This window comes from Brassica napus, chromosome A10 (genome assembly GCF_020379485.1).
Source record: "Brassica napus cultivar Da-Ae chromosome A10, Da-Ae, whole genome shotgun sequence".
In the NCBI taxonomy this organism is placed as follows: Eukaryota; Viridiplantae; Streptophyta; class Magnoliopsida; order Brassicales; family Brassicaceae; genus Brassica; species Brassica napus.
In genome coordinates, this window is record NC_063443.1 from 16,983,531 (window position 1) to 17,001,387 (window position 17,857).

At 34.5% G+C, this 17,857-nt stretch overlaps 3 protein-coding genes, 2 non-coding genes and 1 pseudogene across 5 annotated transcripts; 1 reads left to right on the forward strand and 5 right to left on the reverse strand.

The window, feature by feature from the left end:
* Positions 1-840, reverse strand: part of LOC125579067 — a 2,516-nt pseudogene extending 1,676 nt beyond the window's left edge.
* Positions 841-2,091: 1,251 nt separating this feature from the next.
* Positions 2,092-3,444, reverse strand: LOC106370672. Its single transcript, XM_013810669.3, has 2 exons — positions 2,875-3,444; positions 2,092-2,680 (listed from the first exon to the last, which is right to left on the reverse strand). Exons 1-2 carry the CDS (start codon positions 3,040-3,042, stop codon positions 2,126-2,128), a joined length of 723 nt encoding a protein of 240 aa, XP_013666123.2. The 5' UTR covers positions 3,043-3,444; the 3' UTR covers positions 2,092-2,125.
* Positions 3,445-10,040: 6,596 nt separating this feature from the next.
* Positions 10,041-10,174, reverse strand: LOC125579688. The gene has a single exon (XR_007317743.1). It is a non-coding gene; the product is annotated as a small nucleolar RNA snoR77 (small nucleolar RNA).
* Positions 10,175-10,440: 266 nt separating this feature from the next.
* LOC125579687 lies at positions 10,441-10,573 on the reverse strand. Its single transcript, XR_007317742.1, has one exon. It is a non-coding gene; the product is annotated as a small nucleolar RNA snoR77 (small nucleolar RNA).
* Positions 10,574-10,997: 424 nt separating this feature from the next.
* Positions 10,998-12,765, reverse strand: LOC106370673 (transcription factor bHLH61). Its single transcript, XM_013810670.3, has 4 exons — positions 12,090-12,765; positions 11,714-11,860; positions 11,342-11,512; positions 10,998-11,236 (listed from the first exon to the last, which is right to left on the reverse strand). The coding sequence occupies exons 1-4, from the start codon at positions 12,612-12,614 to the stop codon at positions 11,150-11,152; spliced, it is 930 nt and encodes a 309-aa protein (XP_013666124.2). The 5' UTR covers positions 12,615-12,765; the 3' UTR covers positions 10,998-11,149.
* Positions 12,766-14,372: 1,607 nt separating this feature from the next.
* Positions 14,373-17,817, forward strand: LOC106372464 (probable beta-D-xylosidase 6). Its single transcript, XM_013812677.3, has 3 exons — positions 14,373-15,281; positions 15,882-16,048; positions 16,125-17,817. Exons 1-3 carry the CDS (start codon positions 14,544-14,546, stop codon positions 17,596-17,598), a joined length of 2,379 nt encoding a protein of 792 aa, XP_013668131.2. The 5' UTR covers positions 14,373-14,543; the 3' UTR covers positions 17,599-17,817.
* The last annotated feature ends 40 nt before the right edge of the window (positions 17,818-17,857 follow it).

Consider the following 17,857-nt stretch of genomic DNA (forward strand, 5'->3'; position numbering starts at 1 on the left):
CGCAACGTTTTATCGACATGCTCGAGTAAAACCTCGTCTTGAAATCATCCAAGAACCTCTGCTCTGCTTCCGGACTTCTCTCTTCGACGCCGGGGCTCCCGGAGACTAACCTGAGCATGACGTGGGCGGTGAAGCGATTGAAATGATACTTGAGGTCCACGCTACGAGAGTCAAGAGATGATCTGAAGATGCTGGAACAGAGATAAGAGACTTCTTCGTTACGGATGAAGGCGTTTCTCTGGAGGCTTGAGGAGGAGAATGCCTCGAGGGTGGAGATACGCCTGAGAGTTCTCCAGATATCTCCATAAGGAGCGAATCCGAAGTTTTGTGTAGCCGTAGCTGAAATGATCGGAGGTGATTGTCCTGGGGCGGTTGCTAGTGTTTGGTCGGTGTTTGGTGAAGCATTCTTCGATGGATTCTGGGAAGAGAGGACGAGAACGGGACGGCATCCGAATTTGAGAAGAGAACAGGGCCGTGGACTGAAGAGAGAGATGCAGAGCTTGTGGTATGGAATCTTCTTTATGTGGTGAAGATGGCCGATGATGGGAAGAGACCTAGGGCCTGGTGGTAGTTTAGAGTTTTGACTCCAAAGGAATCTGGTGATGAAGAAGAAGATGTAAGTAGCAGTGAGGGAGAAGATGATGGAGCAGAGAGTGTCCATTTTCCTTTCTCTCTTTTTGGTGAAGGCAGAAGATTTCTTTTAGAGTATTTGTGCTTTTATAGGCGTCTTTTAGAGGCTTTGTTTTTGGTTAGACCTTTCTCTTTACTTTTCAAACCATATTATCAAGAAGTTCACTAAAATAAACAATTCATCATACTTTTAAATTATAAAATCTCTCACATTTATTATTTTTAAAATTAGATTAAATAACTATATAAATGCAACATATAGTAGTCCATAAATATTTAATAATCAATAGTATAATCTAATCCTAATTGATTGCAATTTTAAAAATTACTGAAAAATTAAACACAATTTCCAAATAAAAGATAAAATTACTAAATTTAGCTATATTAATATATATATAGATTTATTTTAAATATATAGATTTATAGTTTCAATATACAACTTATTTTTAGTTTAAATAATTTAAATATATGTATATCTCTATAATTTTTTGAAATGAATACAAATTGTTATTTATCATTTATAATTTAGATGTATGAGTAGATATATTATATAAAATATGTTTTTCTATTTTCTTTAAGCAAATCATCAAGTGATTCGCCCAAAATAGACAATTCATCACTGTTTTTTGAAAAAATCTCTCACATCTGTTATCTTCTTATTAATTAGACTAAATATACTAATGCAACATATAGTAATCCATAAGGATTTAATATTAGTAGTACAATTAAAGGCTAATTAATTGCAATTTTAAAAGTCATTGAAAAAAAATTAACACAATTTCTTAACAAATAGAATTAGTTAATTTAGTTATACTAATAAATATATAGATTTACTTTATATATATATATATAATATTATTTTCAAGATATTTTTGTTTAATTTACAAATGTTTTAAACGATGTTGGAGAGAACTGAACCTTCTTGATACATTGTCTATCCATAATGGCAGTTTCATATCTGAACATCAAAATACTGAAATTAAATAAAAGGAAGGAGAGAAACACGAGAAACACTCCTCTTCAAGAATCTCAAACAAATTTATCAGTTACTCTTTCTATATTTGTCTTTTTATGAGATACGATAAACATCTCTTATTTCAAGAGAGTCAAACAAAATTATCAGACACTCTATCTATATTTATTCTTTTATGATTGGTCTATTTTTTTCTTTGTTAAATTTTGATTATTTAATTAAATAAAATTAGAATTATTAATATTATATTGATTAAATACCTTAAGTTGGCATCTCACCAATAGTAATGCCTTTAAGTTTTTTGCTAAAAATGCCTTTAGTTGGCATATTCCTATGTACATTTCTCTTGGTGGTGAAGCGGCTAATACCATTTAGCAACAATTAACTTGAAATACTTGGGAGTTGGGACTGAACACAAAACAAGTTTATTATTCTTCATTATATATTCTTTTTTTTTTTTGTCACGAACTTCATTATATATTCAACATCAAAATAAATATATAATTAGGAGAGCAGTGATCATCAAAACCTTTCATGGCAATCCACTTTACCCTTCTCCTTATTACTCAACATAAACACAAAGTCGAGGTTATAAAGAACGGGAACCATCAGCGAAGAACCCAAGAACACAAGCACAGGCCCAAAGATCCATAGCATCAAAGGCAAGCCCATGTAGAAAAGCCTATTACCTATCGTGTTAAGCAAGAAAGCTTTCTCTAGTAGATCAGAGACATACTCAGGAGTCACGAAGCTTCCGATTCCGCCAAAATCATCAGAGGAAGGTTCTTGAGGAGCGTTGATAAGGATGTTGACTTGGCCGATGAAGCGAATGGAGAGAGAATGAGTAAAGAAGGCGGAGAGAAAGATTGTGAGGATGGTTACGTATTTAATTGCCATTGTGAAGTCACCATGAGCTCCATATACGGCGTCATTTAGAGGCTTCTTGATACTATAAGTACTGCTTAAAACGGCGGCGAGGCCTGAGCAGAGGAGGATGCAAGTTGTGGCCATTAGCGTCGCGCCCATTATCGTGTTTCGTAGTGTTTGTATCGCTAAGATGTTCCTCTTCTCGTTGTCCTGAACAAGATATGCATTTTCAATAAGACTTATCTTTGACTTATTAGACCAACTACTTGCGACAATCACGTAACTATATATACTGTATCTACTTTTGTCGGTTGAAAGATAAAATGAAGACATTAATATATCAACGACCTCATCATATGATTTGAATAATATTTCTATAAATCGTTTTTTGGTGTTAGTTATACCTTCATGATGGCGGCAACCCAAGATCGACGAGCACGGGCATTAGTGCCGACGATGGTAGAGAAAGGTTCGGTTCGAACCTTATACCACAAGTAGATATGGTAACAAAACATCGTAAGTAGAGCACATGGAACAAGAACTGCATCCAAGTACCATTTCCTCCACTCCATCTGCTCTCTCCCCTTTTTCTATGTAATATATAATCTTCTCTTTCTTTCTTGCTCTTTTTTTTTTGCCTTCAAAACTCTTAGAAACTTGTTATGTTTTGGTGGTGCTTCTTCCCATATATAGTGAAAATCTGAAGTTAATTAAAGTCTTGTTCCACAATTTGCCCCTTAGAATTACAAGGGCCACAGTACCCCCTTTGATTTCCATTTTCATATAAAGTTAAATGTTATTGCCTTTTTATTTTAAAATCTCTCTTTGTGACTTATGAGTGTTCACTTCTGTACCCCACTTTGTGAGCCAATTTTGAATTAATGTTTTATTTGGTTACTAAACATGTGCCCGTACTTAAATAAAGGTTAATGATCATTTCTTCTTTTAGATCTCTTTTCTTCATTACATTTTCATTCCCACTTGCATGACATGTCCACGTATATATATATAGGAGAAAATACTTAAGATTAATTAGATGGACCATGTCATAACTCACAAGAATGATCATAGAAAATTACATTTGTTCCGATGCGAAGTACACATGATACACGATAACCTAACGTTTCTCCACGTCACTAATGATCTACACTCCATAGACAATCCATTGCTATGTTAGGTTTTTTCGAACATGAGTCAGACCCAATTGGCTAATAGTTGATTCATCTTTTGTAGAAAACTCGTGCCTATCAAGGTTTTTTTTGTCAAAGAAGCCTATCAAAGTTTAAAACCCTTTTCCACATGTTTTTTATTTAACTATTTTTAAACGTTTTGTTCACACCATTTTAAAATATAGTGGCTACATAACATTATTAAATAATATTGACTCTACAAATAGAGAATGGAGTAACATGCATTTTCTGTATAAAATATGTGCATGTTCATACCAAGCAAATTTTAGTTATAAATATTCCTAGGAGTACTTATCATTACATGCACGCACGAAATGGAAATTTAGAGATATGGACAAACCACTTGAGTACCAAGTTTGCCTTTAAAGGTTTTTAATCTTAAATACGTCATGTTAGAACCAAGCAGCCTTAATTAGCTAGTAGCTAAACCCTTGATTAAACTATCTAAAACTTGAGTACGGATATATAATCTTAGTTGGAATCAACTAGAAATAGATAATCAATTTGAATTTTCAAGAGTTCGATTGCAACGTTATGCAAACAATTTACTGAATATATCCAGTTTAAGTTTTTGTATGGCGATGTATTTGAAGATGAGTTTTCCAAATAAAAACTCATAGCCAAAAAGTTCCTCACTCTATTATTTCTTAATCATGCTATCTAGTGAATCAAAAATATTGTGGTAAGAAAAAAAAATTCCGTCTTAAGTAAAGAAGTAAAACATTCTCCCATCATTCAAACTCCTAACTAAAGATGGTTTATTTTCTTCCGATATAGATTATCAATATATCAAATGTGATCCCAAAGAAAAACAGGGAATATTATAATAATCTGTAGGATCCCTCTTGATACATTTCTGTATAAGTATTCGGTATTCCATATAGTATACCAAAAAAGTAATTTGAAGAGCAATATTGACCTGTGATTAATGGCTATAACAAAGTATTAATATCGAGCTACAACATTATATATATTAAATAACTAGGTGTTTTGCCCGCGAGGCGGGCTTAAAAATTTTCCTAAATTTTTGAAAAGTTCTTTGAATACTATACTAGTTATGTTGTGTTTTCCAAAAAGAATTCTTGTGATCAGTTTAATATCATCTATGCATTGTATACTCTCGAATATATAAATATATATATTTCTGAAAAAAATAAATATTAAAATATTTTAGTGGTATAATTTAAACTTGGATCTCTAGTCAAAAAACAAAACTTGTTTCCAATTTATGTAAAGAATATTATTTTTTTGAATGAGCAAAGATTTAAGGATGGTTATTGTTTTCAGAACATTAACTTGTTATTTCTGAATAATTAAATATTAAAATATTTTAGTGGTATAATTTAAACTTGGGTCTCTAGTCGAAAAAATAAAACTTGTTTCCAATTTATGTAAAGAATATTATTTTTTGTGAATCAGCAAAGATTTAAGGATGGTTATTGGCAAATAAATGTTTGAGAACTTTAATTTTTTTTTTTTTGAGATTCTACTGCTATAATAGTTTAAGGGTTTTTGAAATATTACTAATTAATTGTTATCGATTCGAAGATTTTCAAATTTCATCAAAATTCTTTATTTATTTATGATAATAGTTTATCATTCTATTTTAACAAAATTTAACGTTATTAAAATATAATTTACCTTTTTTATTCATAAAATACAACTTTCAAAATATTTTGACAATTAAAATAACGGATGTAAGATTTTAAAATCCGCTATGTAATTTGTTATTTGAATATCCACAACAAATACAATAGTAGCAGTAGAGTTTAGGTTTTTTTAACTTTAAGTTTTGAGATTATTTTTTAGTGTTTAGGGTTGGTAGAGTTTTAGCGGGATTTATGGTTAGGTTTAGGTAGGATTTTAGGGTTAGGTTTAGGCAGGGTTTAGGGTTAGCAGGGTTTAGGGTTAAAAAGAGTTTAGGGTAGGTAGGATTTAGGGTTAGGTAGGGTTTAGGGTTAGTAGGGTTTAGGGTTAGGTAGGGTTTAAGATTGGTAGGGTTTAGGGTTAATAGGTTTAGGGTTAGGTACAGTTTAGGGTTATGTAGGGTTTAGGGTTAGTAGGGTTTAGGTTTAGTAGGGTTTAGGGTTAGTAGGGTTTAGGGCTAGAAAGGGTTTAGGGTTAGAAATGTTTTAGGGTAGGTAGGGTTTAGGGTTAGTAGGGTTTAGGGTTATGTAGGGTTAGGGTTAGGTAGGGTTTAGAATTAGGTAGGGTTTAGGGTTAGCCGGTTTTAGGGTTAAAAAGGTTTAAGGGTTCGTCGGTTTTCGGGTTTCGTAGGCTTACGGCTAGAAAGGGTTTATCGGGTTCGGTAGGACTTTCGGGTAGGCCGGGTTTAGGGTTAGGTCAGTTCGGGTTAGAAGGGGTTTAGGGTTAGAAAGGGTTTAGGGTTAGTAAGGTTTAGGTTAGGTAGGTTTTCGGGTTTTGGTCGGGTTTCGGGTTCGCCCGGGTTCCGGGTTCGCATGGTTTAGGGTTAGAAAGGGTTTAGGGTTCGTAGGGTTAATAGGATTTCCGGCTCGAAAGGGTTTTCGGGTTATGTAGGATTTCGGGTTAAGGCCAGGTTTAGGGTTCGGTCAGGTTTAACGGTTAGCAGGGGTTTAAAGTTGGTCGGGTTTTGTGTTAGAAAGGGGTTCGGGTTCCCCGGGTTCGGGTCGGTCGGGTTTAGGGTTAGGTAGGGTTTTAGGGTTCGTCGGGTTTAGGGTTCTCAGGGTTCGGGTTCGCCCGGGTTTAGGGTTCGCCCGGGTTTAGGTTAAGTCGGTTTTTGGTTAGGTCGGTTTAGGGTAGGTCGGGTTCTGTCGGTTAGGGTTAGGTCGGGTTTCGGGTTCGTCCGGGTTTTCGGGGTCGGTCGGGTTCAGGGTCCGTGGGGTTCGGGTTCGTCGGGTTTAGAGAGTTCGGTGGGGTTTCGGGTTCGGTCGGGTTTTCGTTCGGTTTTTTAGTCGGGTTTTCGGGGTGGGCCGGGTTTCGGGTTAGGTCCTTTCGGGTTCCCTTGGGTTTCGGGTTCGGTCGGGTTTACGTTATGGGTTCGGGTTCGGTCGGTTTCCCATTACGCTCGGTTTAGGGTTTCGGTCGTCTGCCGGGTTTCGGGTTAGGTTTTTCTGTCGGGTTTCGGGTTCGCTAGGTTCCGGTCTCTGTTTCTGTCGGCTTTCTGGTTCGGTCGGCTTTCGGGTTTTCGGCAGTCGCCCGGTTTCGCGTTTCGTTTCGGCTTTCGGGTTTGTTGTTTTTCTTGTTTCTTCTGCATTTAGTGCTGCTTTTTTGGGCCTAATTTTTCTATAATATTGTTTGATTTATAGTTTTTTCTTAAACTGTTAAAAAAATTTAAAGTGATTTTTCGGGTCTTAAAAGATGTATTTCTTTTTAGGTTTTTGTGACAATAGTTGAATATATCTTATACCCACAAATCATAATATTTTTGAGTCTTATATATTTTGTTCTTCCGTTATTGTTACTTTTTTTTTTTTTTTACCTTTCTCTTCCTCATTTTTGTATGCATCCACAATATTTTTATTAAAAAAGATTTTTCATTAACTACTGTATTTATTGTAGTTTTAAATATATATAGTTTTCGTGCACTTGATTAAATTTTTTTTGGTGTTTGGTGGTGGTTGAGTTTGCCGTGGTTGAGAACCTACGTTGATATTTACTTTCATCACAACATATTTTGGTGTATTTTAAAAATAAAAATTTGTAAAAGCTTTTAAATCAATATGAATATAATAATTCCAACCACTACTGTTGCCTGTTTATCTACTTAAAATTTTAAAGTAGGTAATTGCAAATTTGCTGAACTCATAGATTCGTTGCTACTCTATAAATTATCACAGGATGAGGTACATATAGTAAATATTGCTTTGATGATAATATTACGTCCATATCGTAATGTGTGTTTTTTTGTTTTATCTACTATGTATTAAGAAATAATTAACACATTCAATAATACTAAAGAGTAAAAAGCCCTTTCAATTGTTCATAGTATAAGCCCAAAGTTAAACTCAAGTCTAGCCAAAGAAATAAAATTCAGAGACACGTGTCGGTCTGTCAGAGAGTGACTTTCCACGTGGATAGCTTGGGAGAGAGGCAAACATATTTTTATATATATAGATTCATTACTAAAATAAATCTTAAAATAACTCAATATTATATTTTTAATTATATAATTTAAAAAAATATTTGATTAATATTTAATTATATAATTTATGTTTTTAACGTTTTAGTAAAATATTTTTTCATATAACAATACAATATACATATATATATATATATAAATTATATTTTTTAATTATAATTTTTAGATTTGGATAATTCAATATTCTATTTTTAATTATATATTAATAATTTTATTTAATTAATATTTAGTTATAAAATTTATGTTTTAAACTTTTTACTTAAAGAATTTTTCAGATAACAATGCAATATATACAGAAGTTATCACTTTTTTAAATTATATTTTCAGATTTTGGATAATTCTTACTATTCTTAATATTAATCAATTATCTAATCAAAATCAATTAAAATTTTGTTCTTATTTTTTAATTTATTTATACATTTTATTCATTAAGGGTTAAACTATATTAACCACTCTAACTTTCAACGTGAGAATTTCGTTGCGAAAATTTACTTCACAAATAATAGTTTAAAATTATATAATTAAAAAAATTGTTTGATTGATATTTAATTATAATTTATGTTTTTAACGTTTTACTAAAATACTTTTTCAGATAACAATACAATATATATATATATACATTATCTTTTTAATTATATTTTTAGATTTTGGATAATTCAATATCTATTTTAATTATAATTAATAATTTTATTTAATTAATATTTAGTTATAGAATTTTATGTTTTTTAACTTTTTACTTAAAACTTTTTTTTCAGATAACAATACAATATATACAGAAGTTATCTCTTTTTTAAATTATATTTTCAGATTTTGGATAATTCTTACTATTTTTAATAATAATCAATTATCTAATCAAAATCAATTAAAATTTCGTTTTTATTTTTTAATTTATTTATACATTTTATTCATTAAGGGTGTAAACGATATTAACCACTCTAACTTTCAACTTGAGAGCTTCATTGCAAAAATTTACATCGCAAATAATAATATAGATTTGTTGTAGCTTTGTTTTATATCTATACTATTATTTGCGAACTAAATTTTAGCAATAGAATCCTCACATTAAAAGTTAGAGCGGTTAATGTCTATATTACCCTTAATAAATTTATATATAATTAACTATATAATCAAAAACAAATTTCTATTAATAATATTATTATTAATTTTTAAAAAGATAATTCTTATATATTTTGTTGTTATCTTAAAACATATTTTTAATTATAAAATTTAAAACCCTTAATGAACTTTATATATAATTAATTACATATTAAAAACAAAATTTTATTTATAATATTAGATTTTTTTAAATAAGATAATTCTTATATATTGTGTTGTTATCTTAATTTTTTTTCAATTATAAAAGTTAGGAAAATAACATATAAACAATTCATAATTAAATATTAATCAACTAAATTTGTATAAAGATATTTTTTGCAATATTTCTAATACGTGAATGTCTTCTTTTAAAATTTCTACACAATAATAAACATATACTATTTTAGTTAAATTTTTCGTCATATATATTTATATATAATTTGATGTTTGATTTACTTTTTTGAAAACATAAATAATTAAGTTATTATGCTGGTTTTTGAATTAATAAAAAATAAACTAATAAATATTTGTAAAATGATTAAGCCCGCGTGTGCAGGCAAAACACCTAGTTTTTGTAACTTCAAAATAAAATAAAAGTAGATCGTCAACAAAAAGTAGAACATGGTATATAAATTAAATCCGCAATTAGAATATAGTATTCATATTAAGTATATATAAAACTTGTTTTGTTTGGGACAAAGAAAAGGAAAGAGAGTGGATGCTGCTGGCTGCATGCGACCCAATATATAACAATATCATTATGCAAAAGAAATCTATAGAGGTCGAGAAATAGGAAGCAAGCACTAACACATATAAATTTTTATACGATTACTTTAGTTATGATTAGTAAACTTAATAAACAGCTAATATTTTGTTAGTAACTAGAAATGTGAGGTCCGTGTTGCGACTATATTTTATAGGTATACATTCATTACCATATCTAATCGCATGAAGGTCTAGTGCTCTAACCTACCCAAAAATTTAATTTAAGTGCTAAGTGTATATAACATTTGGTGCGCCGTTCATTGTAGTAGAAAATAATCTAATTTAAGTGCTAAGTGTGTATAACAAACTGGGTACATAAGTAATTTGGGATCAGACCGAACCAGCTTAGATCAAAATTTATTTTTATAACAAATGCGACTGGAAATCAAACACTGAAATGAATGTGCTTAAGACTACTAGACCAGCTTCAAAGATTAATAAATCTCAGCAAGTCTGAAGAGCAGAAGCATAATTTAATCTAGGAGCAGTTAAACACCTCTCATGTCATCAATTTTTTTAACAAGTAGGCTGCCTGAATCACCGCTCCATATAACTATAATCCAACTTATTCAATAATTCTCATCGTTCCAATAAACAAAATTCAAGTAAAGAAGGCCCATTACTTGAAAAGGCCTACAAATGGGCCTAAGAAATGTCGGAACCTTTACGTATTTCTTTCTCAGAAGATTGAGAGGCAATCAATTCAACCAAATGAGCCTAAGAACCGGTGGTATCAGATTAAGAAATGACCAAGTTAGATCAAAATTTATGACTTAGAAGACAAATAAGATTGAAAAAAGAATGTGCTTAAGACTACTAGACCAGCTTCAAAGACTAAAAAATCTCAGCAAGTCTGAAGAGCAGAAGCATGATTTGTTCTAGGAGCAGTTAAACACCTCTCATGTCATTGTTTTTTTGACAAGTAGGCTGCCTGAATCACCGCTCCATATTTATAAAATTAAAAAAATACAATCAAAAACGTGAAATCTATCAACAGACGATTTCGCTGGAGTCAAACTCCAAGCCCAAATTCGAATCCAGAACCACGACAACAGAAAACCATAAAACAAATCACAGAAGAAGAAAAAACGCAGACCTATCGAACGTTAAAGCTTGTTCTTTTGAGAACTAATTTAGGGTTAGAGTTGTGCGCAGCTATTTAAAAGAGCAAGAAGACGGCGATCTTTAGGTTAAAACCTTGGTGGGCTTTATTTGGGCTTTACGTATCTTCTAAAACATTTTAACTTGGAGATAGGCTTTTATTTAATATAGCGTGGGCCTTATGGGCCTCAACTTGAACACTTCCGTATATAGTATTGTTTTGTGTCGTTGACTAGAGTTTTGTTTAGTCGTTCACTAAAGGGACCGGAGTAACTAATGGTTACGTTCTGAACAATAAGTTGTGATATTACAATACTGAGATTCAAGATATTTCCCTAAGAAAAATCAAAATATTCAAGATAAAGCAATTTTTTCAAGCTTTATTTTATTATTGTAATTATAAATCTCCTAGGAACATCTTCCTCCATAACCTGCGTTCTTGAGCAGTGCTTGCTTTATATCTTCCGAAGTAATGCATTCTCTCTGCCCAGCAACCTATATTTTGTATGTTAGTATATGTCAAACAATATATATACAATATGTTTAATCATTTGTAAATGCTGCAAGTAAGGTGAAATTAAAGTAAAAGAACATATGTACCTCTGAACAAGTAGCCTGTAGTGAAAAGTCACTGAAGCAGCTAATGACACATTGTTGAATCTCCAAGCCTAGATTAATCTCTAATGTACCAACCGTTGATAGAAGCAAGCCCGGTTGTGTAGAACAACATATATCTATGTGTGTATTATCTTCTCTTCGATCCACTTCAAACTGCAAAACAGAATGGAATAGTCAGAACAAGAATGTTATCACCTTCAAGTGGATATTAGTAAGAAAAAATTTATCTACGGAAAATAAATGAGTCAAGGGGTGTTTTGTAACAACTGATTTTTAAGGGGTCGAGTCTGTGAAACACAAAAACTTACAAGTAAAAAATGGAAAATATGGAAAAGTATGTTAAGTTTTTTTTACCTTGGGGGAGTTTCTGACCATGGATTGGTTTGTAGTGAGGCTGTCCTTGAGATCAGAATTGCTTCCAAGTTCTTGCAACTTGTTAATCTTGTCCAAAAGCTCCTTCATGTACTCTATGGCATCTCCTAGTATCGATGTCCTATCCATCTGAATTAATTATCAACCGTTGTTTTTATTTACTTCCGTTCTATATCAAATGTGGGTAATAATATTCAAGTAGAGTAATAGCCCTTGTCAGTGAACCGTGTTGAAAAAGGTTCCAACAAGAAAAAAACACACATGTAAGTTGACTAAAAATTATATTCAGAAAAGACTTTTGAAAAACAAAATGCTACTGGAAATTTACAAATGAAAGGAGGGTTTTATGGAACTTTGCCTTGGTGATTTTGGGGACAATGGATCGTAGCATGGAGAGCCGATCATTTAACCGCTTCCTCCGCCGTCTCTCCGCCATGAGGTTCTTAGAGGGTTGACCTACAACTTTCTTATCACGCTTTTTCTTGTTCGTTTCTCCAGTGCTCATGAGGGTCTTGCTTTCCTCCACCAATGGTGAAGAATTGTCATTGTTGTTGCCTTCTTGAGAAGCTGAAAGCCCCAATGGAGGATAATAAGGAGATTCTGTAACATCTTGTAACGTCTCGAGCAAAGGATAGTCGAAAGAGGAGGAGAAAAACGGAGTAGGAGAGGACGATGGTTGTGGTGGTTGGTGAAGCAATGGAGGAGGTTGAGAGATGAGATCCATCAAAGAAGAGAAAGTGTGATCAATGTTGTTAACGTCTTCTTGAAGAGGGTTGTTGAAGCAGAGGTATTCTAAGTTACGTCCACTTGGGAAAAAATCGCCATAGTTATCATCATGATTGTTGCTCTCTTGCTTACTTATTTGAGTCCATTCCATGTCCATCTCACCCTCTATCTATGTTTCTGAACTCTGTTATTTGTAAAAGTGGAAGAGACCAAAGTTTGTGATTTTGGGTCGAAGGAGGATGAATATATGTATAAGGGAATGAAGTAGATTGGTGTGAGCTGTAATTAAATTCCACATTGTAAGTAAAATGTTAACTAGCTAAAGTGTAAAAAAGCTTTTTGAGTTAACTAAATTTAACATTCAAAAAAAAAAAAAAATTGTCAACTAGCTAAAGTGTTTTGTTTTTGTTCCGTGGTCCAACACAAACCTATAAGGCCTATAAGCCTGATATGGATTCTGTCACTTATTGTTCTTGACTTTTGTTATAACTTATGTACTGTTTGATTATAACTTACATCTTAGGACCAAGGTGAATGAATCATCGGCGTCATTGTCAGTTGTCACCAACAACGAGCCATCAATAATAATTAAGACCGACATAAAAATTAAACCTAATTAATCAACACGAAGGTGAAAAGAAAAATTATGTAACTAAGGACAAACAACTGACGAAATGATCAACTTCGTTTAAATTTGAAAATGATTGGACCCACAAAACTCTGTCCCGACCAAAATGAATGAACACCGTCTTGCCCTATACCTTACTCTTCTTCTTATATATGTGTCTGAGATCTGAAGGGATATAATATTACAAATATGACTGACTATTCATGAATAGTCAGATTCATCATAGAATAAGCGAGTGTGATCCTGATAGACTAGATCGACAAGTTGTGATTAGATTTTCACATAATGGATAGTGTTAAGGTGTTAGCATTGAATATTAACATCACAAAACCTTTTACCATAATTTTTTTTAAAAAAAAAATTGCGAGTTTTAACTATCCTGAAAAGTACTCCAATTCCACTGGTATCCCACATCACTGCCTTATTACCATAAAAATGAACACCCGTGTCTCAGATTGACATAGATCCGTAAGTTATTACATGTGAATGCACTTAAATACTTGAAACACATTTATTGATGTATGTACAATATGCTTGTCTAGAAACGGGGGAAGGAAAAAAGGACTGTCAGGTCAAAGAGATCGAAGGCCTTTTGTGAGAGTCAAAATAAAAATGTGTCTACTATTTTGCGTGAGAGTTTGTGTACACTCACTTTAGAGATGCAGACACTGCAATGCACTGTCTCCTACGCCATCCTCACTCCATTATTAAGTCATTCCGACATCATTATTGCCTCTATATATACTGTTCTTTAACATTTTTTTGTTTGTTAAAGAAAACAGATATGAATGATGAATCAAATATTTTATTTATGAAAAGACTTATAAAAATCACGAATCAGTATGACCGTATAAAAAACATATGAAATAATATGGGATCTGAAATCCTCAATATAGAAAAACCCATGAATTAGTATTTTTGTGTTGTATATGAATTACAACATATAACATTAAAATGTCATCATAGTGCTAAGGCCAGCTGCCATGTGCACAAGGTGTGTTTTCACAGGAGCCCAACTTTAAAAAAAAAAAAAATAGTTAGAATTTAAGTTTTTAATAGATTTAGGATATTTTTTACAAATTACTTTTTACTGTTCTTCTCAAATACAACTTTGCACAGGGATCTAACTCATAAATAGTCAAATCATCATAAATAAAATACAATACAATATATCTAGCATATATCTAGGAGAATCTAGTTAATGCATTCCTATAGTTATGGGTTACATGATCTCTAGTTTATTTATCACACAATACAATACACCTTGATTAGGTAAGAAGACCCAAGTCATACATAAGGCCCATAAATGCTATAGCCCACTTATAGCTCAATAACATGTAAATCCACCGTTAATAAAGTAAACAACCGGTCCAACCGTTAATTTCAGATTTAACCGGTTTAAAAAATCAATATCTTCTCTCTCTCTTCCTCTCCAGAGTCATCGGAAAAAAAGAAACTATGAATCTTCAGTTGACCTTAACCTCACTTCTCTTCTTCACTTCCGCCATAGCCGAAACCTTCGATTCCAATCCAAAGTTCCCATGCCAACCTCCTCAACACAGCTCCTACCCCTTCTGCAACGTCTCTCTCTCCACAACCAAACGAGCTCTCTCCCTCGTCTCGCTCCTCACTCTCCCGGAGAAGATCGGCCAGCTCTCCAACACCGCCGCCTCCGTGCCCCGCCTCGGCATCCCGCCGTACGAGTGGTGGTCCGAGTCTCTCCACGGACTCGCCGACAACGGCCCCGGCGTCTCCTTCAACGGCTCGATCTCCTCCGCGACGAGCTTCCCTCAGGTGATCGTGTCCGCGGCGGCGTTCAACAGGACGCTGTGGCGCGGGATCGGATCCGCGGTGGCGGTGGAAGGGAGGGCGATGTATAACGGCGGGCAGGCGGGGCTGACTTACTGGGCGCCGAATATAAATGTGTTTAGGGATCCGAGGTGGGGGAGAGGGCAGGAGACTCCTGGGGAGGATCCTAAGGTTGTTTCTGAGTATGGTGTTGAGTTTGTTAGAGGGTTTCAGGAAGTTAAGAAGACTAATGTTTTGAAAAGTAGTCTTGGTCATGATGGTCATGATGATGATGATGATGATGATGATGGGGAAGGGAAGCTTATGTTGTCTGCTTGTTGCAAGCATTTCACTGCTTATGATCTTGAGAAATGGGGGAATTTTACTAGATACGACTTCAATGCTGTGGTGAGACCAATAAAAGAAAATAAATAATGCTACTAGATCTGCAACGGTTTTATAAATCTATAGGCTTTATTGATTGCACCTTTGTCTCATAGTGGTTGAACTACGTTCCATTCTCTATTGAGTGGCTAATCTTTCACTTGTCTGAGTAGTATACTGTATTACTAGTTTTGAACCAAACTTGTTCATTTCTGCTAGCTGTTTTTTTGTTGAGGGAACTTAGATGATGTTTTAGTTTATCTAGTTGTAATGTTTCTATTCAGCTTAATGGCTTTTGATGCACCGTTTGGTAAATAGGCTTTAAGAGCTGTGAAGGTTTTAATTTTTTTCTAAAGTCTTAAAAGTCAAATTTTACCCCTTTTTAACTGTTTTTGTTCATTAATCTTGTTTAAAAGACTTCAAAGTCTCCTAAAATCACTCAAAGCCATTTTTAACTGTTTTTGTTCATTAATCTACAGTTTTTTTCTAAAGCCTAGAAAACATGACTTTTTTTTTTTAAGTAAGAGTCGGTAAAGTATAAAGCCAAAGTTGATACCAAGCATAGCCTGAATCTCTTTTTGTAGAACTTTGTGCGTACACTGATACAATACTCTGTACTAGTAGGTCACAGAACAGGACATGGAAGACACATACCAGCCCCCGTTTCAGAGTTGTATCGAAGATGGTAAAGCTAGCTGCCTGATGTGTTCATATAATGCAGTTAATGGGGTCCCTGCTTGTGCTCGACAAGACTTATTACAGAAAGCTCGAGTTGATTGGGGATTTAAAGGGTTTGTAAAAAAACTTAATTACTTCTATACTAGTTTGCATTCGTCAAATGAGATGTTTACAGGAGAGCGTTTACAGGTACATAACATCGGACTGTGATGCTGTGGCCACCATTTTCGATTACCAAGGATACACCAACTCAGCTGAGGAAGCTGTTGCTGATGCAATCAAAGCAGGCGTGGATATAAACTGTGGAACGTACATGGTTAGACACACACAAGCTGCGATCGACAAAGGTAAAGTGAGCGAAGAGCAAATAGACAGAGCTCTCCTCAACCTCTTCGCCGTTCAGCTCCGCCTCGGACTCTTCGACGGTAACCCAAAACAAGGACGTTACGCAAAGCTAGGAGCAAACGATATCTGCAGCTCAAGCCACAGGGAGCTGGCGTTGGAGGCAGCGAGACAAGGCATCGTGCTTCTGAAAAACGACCACAAGCTCTTACCTCTGAAGAAACGCCACGTGTCTTCTTTAGCAATCATCGGTCCAATGGCGAACAATATAAGCAGCATGGGCGGCACTTACACAGGCAAGCCTTGTCAAAGAAAGACTCTCTTCACTGAGCTTCTTGAGTACGTAAAGAAGACATCTTACGCCTCTGGCTGCTCCGACGTCGCTTGTGACTCCCCCGCCGGGTTTAAAGAAGCTGTTGCCGTCACCAAGGGGGCAGACTTTGTTATAGTCGTTGCGGGGTTAGACCTCACTCAAGAGACGGAGGATAAAGATCGAGTCAGTCTTTCTTTACCTGAGAAGCAGAGAGATCTTGTGACTTCGATCGCAGCAGCGAGTAAAAAGCCGGTGATTCTTGTTCTAACCGGTGGAGGACCGGTGGATGTAACCTTTGCTAAAACCGACCCGAGGATAGGAAGCATTGTCTGGATCGGTTATCCGGGTGAAACCGGTGGACGAGCGCTAGCTGAGATCTTGTTTGGTGATTTTAATCCGGGTGGGAGGTTGCCGATGACGTGGTATCCTCAGTCGTTTAGTGAGGTTGCGATGTCTGATATGCACATGAGAGCTGATTTAGCTCGTGGTTATCCAGGAAGAACGTATAGATTCTATACCGGACCGGAAGTTTATAAATTCGGAACCGGTTTAAGCTATACCGAGTTTGATTACGAGATTCTTTCAGCACCGACGAGGCTTGGCTTATCAGAAGTTATCCCACAGGACTCTTCACACAAGAAGCTGCTTCTCCAAAAGGGAAAAGGGGAGCTTAGGTACTTACAGCTAAACGATTTGGCGGTTGACTCTTGCGAGTCTCTTCGGTTTAACGTGCGGTTTAGCGTGAGGAATACGGGAGAGATGGATGGTAGTCATGTGTTGATGTTGTATTCTAGAATGCCTAAGGTTTTGTCTGGTGTTCCGGAGAGACAGCTGATTGGTTTTGAACGTGTTCATGTTCGGTCAAGTGAGATGGTGGAAGCAGAGTTTGTGATTGATCCTTGCAAGCACCTTAGCGTTGCGAATGATGTGGGGAAGAGAGTGATTCCTCTGGGGGTTCATGACTTGGTGTTGGGAGATTTACAGCATTCTCTGTCTCTTGAATTCTAAAATGATTGATTGTTTTAAGCAAACTGTGATGTTTGGAAAGAAGTTTAATAAAAAGCGTTACTGCTTGGACGAATAAATTATAAATCGTTTATTTGTTTTAGCTGAGGTTGAGCTGGCTCCTGTGATGAGCTTATTTTTCTAACCCTAGGTTTGTCATTGACTTGATGGATGTGGTTTTCAATCTATTATTTTCAAAATAGTGGAAGACTTTCTTTCTTATGTACTATCTCTGGAAGGTAATTTCTAAATGTTGAAGGCC